General features: G+C 40.7%; 1 protein-coding gene across 1 annotated transcript; it reads left to right on the forward strand.

Annotated features, from left to right (window-relative positions):
- The first annotated feature begins 554 nt into the window (after positions 1-554).
- On the forward strand, positions 555-6564 carry LOC125464870 (potassium voltage-gated channel subfamily S member 3-like). The gene is made up of 4 exons (XM_048557733.2): positions 555-1925; positions 2169-2314; positions 2400-2609; positions 6435-6564. Exons 1-4 carry the CDS (start codon positions 555-557, stop codon positions 6562-6564), a joined length of 1857 nt encoding a protein of 618 aa, XP_048413690.2.
- The last annotated feature ends 1419 nt before the right edge of the window (positions 6565-7983 follow it).

The raw sequence follows: 7983 nt of genomic DNA on the forward strand, positions 1-7983 counted from the left end.
ACTTTACAGACTTTTAAGCTACTCTCGGATAGGCACATGGAGGATAGTAAAATGGGGTATTCAGGGTAGATTGCTCTTAGTAGGATCATAGGAAGGCACAACATTGTGGGCCAAAGGGCCTGTACTGTGCTGTATTGTTCTATGTTCTAAAGGATTTGACACACAGAGTCATGATTTGAACTTAAAAGGTTCTGAAGATGCCAGCACCATCCCTCGACAAATGGAGAGTTTTAAGCGTATGTGGTATGGCAAACAGAGAAATATTGTGACTAATTTTAGAGAACCAAATATTCCTTTACAGCCAAGGCTTTTCAATCACACATTTTTGAATTTCAGTTGGATAGATTGTTCTTGCCACTCAGTGGAATATGTTTCTCCTGAACTCTCTTATGGTTGATGCTTTTACAGAATTAGAAGAAGCTGGGATCTGCTTTCACAAGGCCCTGGGAAGAAACCACTTCACCAGCTTCTACAGGATGAGCTCTTAAAGACAGGATTCTGAACTCTCACCACTTTCTGAGGAAGATTTCTAAACTCAATTTATCACATTTATCATGGTTTATGGACAGTTCTACCACAGAGACAGGCTATACCTGGAGATGATCAATATTAATGTTGGGGGCCTGAAACAAAAAGTCGAGCAAAAGGCATTGTTAAAATTCCCAGAGACCAGATTGGGAAAGCTACTGAGATGTTCCTCAAGGGAGGACACCCTTGAATTGTGTGATGACTATGATGTGCACACAGATGAATATTACTTTGACAGAAATCCAAGTTTCTTTCACTACGTCTTAAATTTCTATTCCACGGGCAAGCTTCATGTGATGGAGGGGATTTGTATATTCTCATTCAACCAAGAGATTGAGTACTGGGGAATTGGTGAGATCTCTATCCATCATTGCTGCAGGTTCAAGTATCATGAACGGAAAGAGAATATAGTTGAGAAAGAATTTGACACACAGAGTGATGATTTGAGCTTAACAGGTTCTGAAGATGCCAGCACCATCCCTCAACAAATGGAGAGTTTTAAGCGTATGTTGTGTGGCAAACAGAGAGAAAAATTGTGGCTCATTTTAGAAAATCCAGAATATTCCTTTGCAGCCAAGGCTTTTACAATATCCTCATTAGCTATTGTGTTGCTTTCCATTGTGACTATGTGCGTTCATAGTCTGCCTGAATTCCACGAGCAACAGGAAGGCCTTGGTTTCCTGATTGTTGAATCTACCTGTATTGCATGGTTTAGCTTTGAATATGTAGCAAGGTTAATGGTCGCCCCATATATTTGCAAATTCCTCCAAAATCCACTGAATATCATTGACTTTTTATCATTTCTACCATTCTACCTCACCCTGGCAGTAGAACGTATAGATGATGAGAGCTCAGAGCTTGTGAACATTGGCCGAGTAGTACAAGTGCTTCGGTTGATGCGTATCTTTCGGGTCCTGAAGTTGGCTCGTCACTCCATTGGATTGAGATCACTTGGGGCTACTTTCAGACACAGCTATGAAGAGGTAGGACTCTTGATTGTGTTCTTGACTGTGGGTATTGCCATCTTCTCAGCCCTCATCTATTCATCAGAAAAAGATGAAAAAGAAACTGGTCTTCACAGCATTCCCATTGGATGGTGGTGGGCAACCATTAGCATGACTACTGTTGGTTACGGTGACACTTACCCAGTCACAATACAAGGAAAGCTCATTGGCAGCATCTGCATCATTTTTGGCTTATTGATGGTGGCTTTGCCGGTTAGTGTCATTTTTAACCGATTTTCAAAGTATTATCGACGGGAACAAGCCATTGATGTTGTGATTCGCAACCAAGAGCTAAGAAAGTTGGCTGCAGGTATACCATGTGTCAATATCAGGGACATTTATGTGAAGAAGATACGCTTAAGTTCAAAGATTGATACAGTGGACCAGAACCGTGTATGTTGTGAGAAACAGAGCTCTCTAGTGTCCTCAAACAAACAGCATGTAGATACTGAGCAATGCTCCCAGAAATAATCAATCTGAACCTGCTCATCCCTTCTGTAATCCACATCTAATAAACTTGCTGCTGATCTCATCTGTTCAGCAGTGATAGATATTCTGACCGTGAATGTGGGAAATACTGTTATGCACGAGGTAAATTGCTCACACAATTGTTGAACTATTGCTATCAATCCATAGGTTTACAAAACAATAGGAATCTGCACACTGTTGCTAATCTGTAATTGTCATACTTCCTCTTCTGTTTATGTTTTGATCTGCCACAGTTCCTGTTGTAACTATCAACGTTTCCCCTTCTGTGACAATCACTTTTCCTGTGCTGCGAGGTACACTTTCAATTTAGCCACTTCCTCTTTGAGACTGTTATACTTCCTGTTCTATACCAGTCACACCTAATTTCTGATTGCACAGATGTAAACAGCAGCAGATGGATAGAGAATTCTCCAATCAGCTGAGAGGAGAGCAACTGAAGTGTAACTGCTCGTTTCAGAATTCCCGAGATACAGCCGATCCTGAAAGCCTGGTCACAAGAAACACCAAGTGGAAGAAGGGAGGAAAGCCAATCAATAATTTACAAGCACTTTTTGAAAATGGTGTTATCTCTAAAATAACTCCACGGAGGTCAGTATCCCACCACCAAGCCACCCTTTATATATACGTGGAAAGTCCTTGACACTGATCCAGCTCCCTCAGAGTAAACAGGATGCCTGACGCTCATATCTTCCAGGACTCCCTGATTGGACCAGATTAACAGCACCAATCAGGGCACTCAAATTCTATGTGATCCACCTAGCTAACCTGGTTACAATCACTACAATCTATGTGTCGTATGTAAATAAAAAATAAAATCTAACATGTTAAAAGAATGTGATGTGCTCACTATAAAGCTGTCAGTTGTGTGTTTGAGCAGCTCTCTGGCTGTTACGAAAAGCCTCGGAACTCTAAAGGCATTTTGATGAGGAGTTATATTGGTTTCAAAATGTTAATTTAATTTCTTTCCTCATAAACACTGCCAGACCTGTTCAGTTTCACCAGTATTTTCTTTTTTTCTCTCTCTAAAGTCTGTGTTTGAGTCAATGGGAGGGAGATTCCCTCATGGTCTGTTTTAAGTTGGGAAGAATTACATTTAGTGGCAGGAAAATGAGGTGGGAAGTGTTGGATCCACTTTTCCAGCTGAAATGAAACCTCTCAATTGCCTCACACCACTTGATGCTGAAGGCCATGTCCAAATTACATTCTTGACACATCTGCAGTGCAGCTGCCAGCTTCCTGCCTTTACACTCACGGTGCCTCCAGGGTTATAAGGTTTCCCTTCCAGGCAGTGCATTCCCGATTCCCATCATCCTCTAGGTAAAAAAGCTTTCCTCAAATCCTTCAAGGCCTTTCTTTCACCTTGAAATAATTGCCCGCATGTTACTGACTCTTCAACTAAGGGGAATAGCTGCTTTCTATTTACCCTGTCCACGTACCTCAAAATCTAATACAACTGAATTAGGTTCTCTCTCAGCATTCCCTGCTCCAAATAAAACACCCCAAGCTTATCTAACCTCTCTTCTGATCTAAACTGCTCCATCCCAGGCAACATCCTGGTGAATCTCCACTGCATCCACCTCCATTGTGATCACACTCAACCGATGAGATCACAAGCATGTCTTTTTGGTGAGTTTCTCGATAATCACTAGATGTGATTGTCTCCATCTCTCCCTGAGACATATAGAGAAGCTCACTCACTGATATATCCCTGACTTTGACCACTGCAAGCCTGCCAAACAGCCCATCTGCTGGTAAGGATCTTTCCTTCTCAACTAAGCTTGCTTTTGGCCTCTGGCTTCTTTTACTGTAGATAGTGAAAGTTCAAATTAGTAAAATCTTAAGCAATCATCTTATTCAGTATCTTGCTTGTCATTCACCTTAAGTTACATGCTTTTTGGAATCACTGTTTTGATCCAGTGTGAAAACAAAATGAGTTTCTGATACTTTAAAATAAAATCACTTTCCCAGAAATATAGCTACTAGCCCATTTAACGCCACTTTAAAATTAGAGTTTCTACAATAATTATATCACATAAACAACAACAAATCACAATGATAGATTATAAAGAGTGTAGTCTTTGTCCATTGTTTACTGGCTCCATACTTTAATCCAAATGTGGCCAATTTGTTTAACATGCCAGGTGTAGAGTGCTCCTAGTTGCTATCAACTTGACTGTGCTGTCGGTGAAAATAAGGTGGAAATCTTTATACCCAAAATGGTCGTGTTAGAGTCTGGTGAAGCATAAAATGTTGCAAATCTCAAAGTTGACTTCACCAATTCATTTCCAGCTTTTTTGAGGTAGCACATGGCATTCAGGAAATGGGATAACACAGTATGAAGCTGGAGGAAAACAACAGGCCAGGTAGCATCAGACGAGCAGGAAAGTTGATGTTTCGTGTTAGGACTCAGGAAATGAGTTGTTTGATTAGTTACTATTATGAGGTAGAGAAGCTTATGACTAATTTCCAGTACAAAATTAGTCCTGGCCAGTTGGGTTTTACAGGCTTTGGGATACTCAGCAGCACCGTGGAGCATTAGGTGTAGCAATCTGCCTTTATGGCAGTGCTTGAAAGTCAAGAAACTCCTTCTTTAGCATTGAAACACCACTCCTATCCAAATGTTTCACCCCCAGATGAATAATTAGATCCCAATTGTCGTGATTCTATTTGGGCCCCGTGGAATAGGATTTCCCTGATTGGGGCTATTAATCTGGCCCAACCAGGAAGCCTTGGCTGACATAAAAGGATGAATGCCAGGCATATAATGACCCTGAATGCCTAACTCAGTGAGAGGCAGTGTTAGTGTCAAAGGCTATGCATTTATGAATAAAGAATGTTTGGTGATGGATGTCAGCCGCTGGAGAGTTATTTCACCTATGAGGGATTGGAATGTCATTGAGATTGCACATACTTCAGCCCACCCATGGGAAACTGAATCTACAGAATTCTTAGTTTCTGTTTCCTGATCTGTATGCACAGCCTGTCCCAGAGTGCTGCCCACCCCACATGGAGTTAAGACTGTCAAATTGTCTAATGGAATATGATAAAATAAAATTTGTTGTACAGCTAATATTTCACAGTATATGGTTCAAAATTCTCCTCACTTGCCTCCCCTTCCCTTCCTGCTGGCTTGGAAATACTACTGCTATTAAAATCAAGCCCAGTGATTCTCCTCAGCAACATTTATATTTGTACAGAGACACAGCACTCATGGTAGGGCCCAAATAATGTCACCTACTTTTGGGCCCCTTTACATTTGGAGCTGTTGCAATAGAAGTGAGACCAGTTTGCAGCTTGCCATTCTGTTGTGAGGCTACCAGTCACCGTCAAATCCTGGGAATAACTAAGTACACGATCCACACTTATTCAGGAGAGGTGTCTGCTTACAGGAAACAACACATTTCTAATCTTGCTAAGAACTCAGCCTATGCCAGTAAATCTTTAATATTTTGAAAAAAATTCAATTATTTGCTATCTGAAGCATTAAGGCTGATGCTGCATCCACTGACAAACTGCCTAGGGGATCCAATTAATGCATTAAGCAATTTTTCAACCTGAATTCACGTCATAGTTATATGCTATATGGCACAAGGCGACAGGAGAATTACTGATTAGGCAGACTGTTCATCCCATCTTAGCGCATCCAGGCAGAATCACTCCACTTCTTGTATTGCAGCATCCAATTGGTTTTTAAGTGGCAGTTAGGATTTTCCCTCTACTCGTGTAATCAAGTGCTCTTTCCACCATGTGTGAAAAATGTGTACATCATTCTTGGCCCTCAAGTTCTTGATTGGGATTAGTGTTTGTTCTATTGCTGCCATGTCTTGCTTATCTATGTTTCTGACTTACTCACACAGTTTACTTTCACACACAGGATACCTTTCTCAAAGGGTGTGAAGCTAAATTCTGCTCATAACTCAAACCTCTAATATTTTTTACTGAAGCTCATCTCTGCACTATGTCTGATATCTATATGAATCCCTTTTGCATTGGTGACCAGAATGTAACACAATGTATTAGGTATAGTCTGAACAAAGTACCAGGTAGTTTGACAATGACTTTCTCTAAATTGTACCCCACAGTTTTAGTTGTATAGTTCAATCATCTCAACCACAGGATATTACTGCGGGGATTCCTCAGGGTAATGTTCCCAACCAGCCATCTTCAGCTGCATCTTCATCTTCATCAGTGACTTTCTCTCCATTATAAGCTTAGAAGTGGGATGTAGTATGTTGATTACATAGTGTTCGGTAATATTCATGACTCCACAAATCTGAAGCCAACCTTGTTCAATTACAGTAAGACCTGGACAACATTCAGGTTTGGGCTGATGGGTAGCAATAGTGCCAAGAAATGACCATTGAGAGAGAATCCAAGCATTGGCCCTTGACATAAAAATGTCATTGCTATCAGTGAATCTTCCATTATCAACGAGCCAGTGGTTAATATTGACCAGAACCTGAACTGGACAAGCCATGTAATATTCTGGCCCCAGGAACAGATTGGAGATTGCGAATTCTACAGTAAGCAACACAACACCTGACTCATTAAAGCAAACCCAGTATCTACAAGGCACAAATCATGACTATGCTGGAAGGCTTTCTACTTTCCTAGATATTTGCAGTTCCAACAACATTCAAGATGCTTACACCACCCAGGACATGCAGACCACTTGAATCACACCCCATCAAATATGTTCAGCATTCACTCCCACCATATCAAAGCATAGTCCCAATTGTGTATGCCAATTGGAGATGCACTGCAAAACTGACAAAGGCTTTAAAAGTGTTTTCCAAGCCCACAACAGGACAAGGGCACTAGACAGATGGCACCTCTTGCAAATTCACCTCCAAGCCATGTATCATCCTGATTATCGCTGTGCCTTCCCTCTTGCTGGCTGAAATGCCTGGAGGTCCCTCTTCATCAGCTGTCAGTCTGTCTACACTACATGGACTTCAGTGATTCTGTGGGGCAGCTCACTGCTAGTTCTCAAGGATAATTAGGGATGAGCGGTAAGTGCTGTCCTGTCCAATAATGGCCAAGTTCTATAATTTAGTGCAAAATAAAATTGGCTTTATTATTTGTTTCTCATACTATATGTTAAACATACTGAGCGTTATACATATAAATATTCTAGATTCCTTTCAACTTCATCTATTCCTATTTCAACACAATTCATAAATAACAATAAGCTATTACAGTTGCATGCAAACCATAAAAAAATCCAGCTATGAATGAAGCTATGTCATATGACTATGGATCAGATCAAAACTCTGCAATCCTGACACTTCCAATCATGAATGGAAGTGAACAATTTAATAGCCAATGGAGGAAGATGCTCCATGTAAAACTCCATCCTCACTGATGGTTTATCTCATTATGTGAGTACAATAGACATTGTTGAAACATTTGCAAACATCTTCAGGCAGGAGTACTGTCAAACAAATACTTTTGTTTTCCTCCACAGGTCCCTATCTTTATAAATAACAGTTTACTGCACAAGATACCACAAAACATCTGACTTTTTTGGTTGCAATAAAGGCTATGGTCACAGTGTTAAGGATCTGTTGTTTTTGATTAGCCGAGGTGTTAGTTAAGCTAAGTCAACATAACTATAATAATCACACTTGCATCAATATGGAAAACTGCTAATGTCAATCTAGTTTTCAGAAGCAGTACAAATTTAGCCCAGCCAATTCCACCTAGTTCCTTGCCTTTCCTAAATCCCACCATCACTATTAGCTTATTGCAACCATTGACAAAGGGATGGAAGGTGTTGCTAACAGAGTTAAATACAGCATGTTGGGATATTGCCCTCTATGGGGCAGCTCCACAGATACTCATGAAAAGGTTAGTATCTCATCCAATCACTTAAGTCTCCAGCCCCTCCGCCACTGTGCTGTATCTGCAGAGTGCACTGTGGTTGTTGACAAGGTTTCTTCACAGAACCTGCCAAAACCAT

The sequence above is a fragment of the Stegostoma tigrinum genome, chromosome 24 (genome assembly GCF_030684315.1).
Source record: "Stegostoma tigrinum isolate sSteTig4 chromosome 24, sSteTig4.hap1, whole genome shotgun sequence".
Lineage (NCBI taxonomy): Eukaryota > Metazoa > Chordata > Chondrichthyes > Orectolobiformes > Stegostomatidae > Stegostoma > Stegostoma tigrinum.

Bases quoted from the DNA above. Each gene is read 5' to 3' on its own strand.
- LOC125464870 (XM_048557733.2), top strand. From the start codon at position 555: ATGGTTTATGGACAGTTCTACCACAGAGACAGGCTATACCTGGAGATG. The intron at 2,315-2,399 runs GTACACTTTCAA...CTGATTGCACAG, and splicing joins CACTTTTCCTGTGCTGCGAG to ATGTAAACAGCAGCAGATGG. The intron at 2,610-6,434 runs GTCAGTATCCCA...CATTGCTATCAG, and splicing joins TCTAAAATAACTCCACGGAG to TGAATCTTCCATTATCAACG.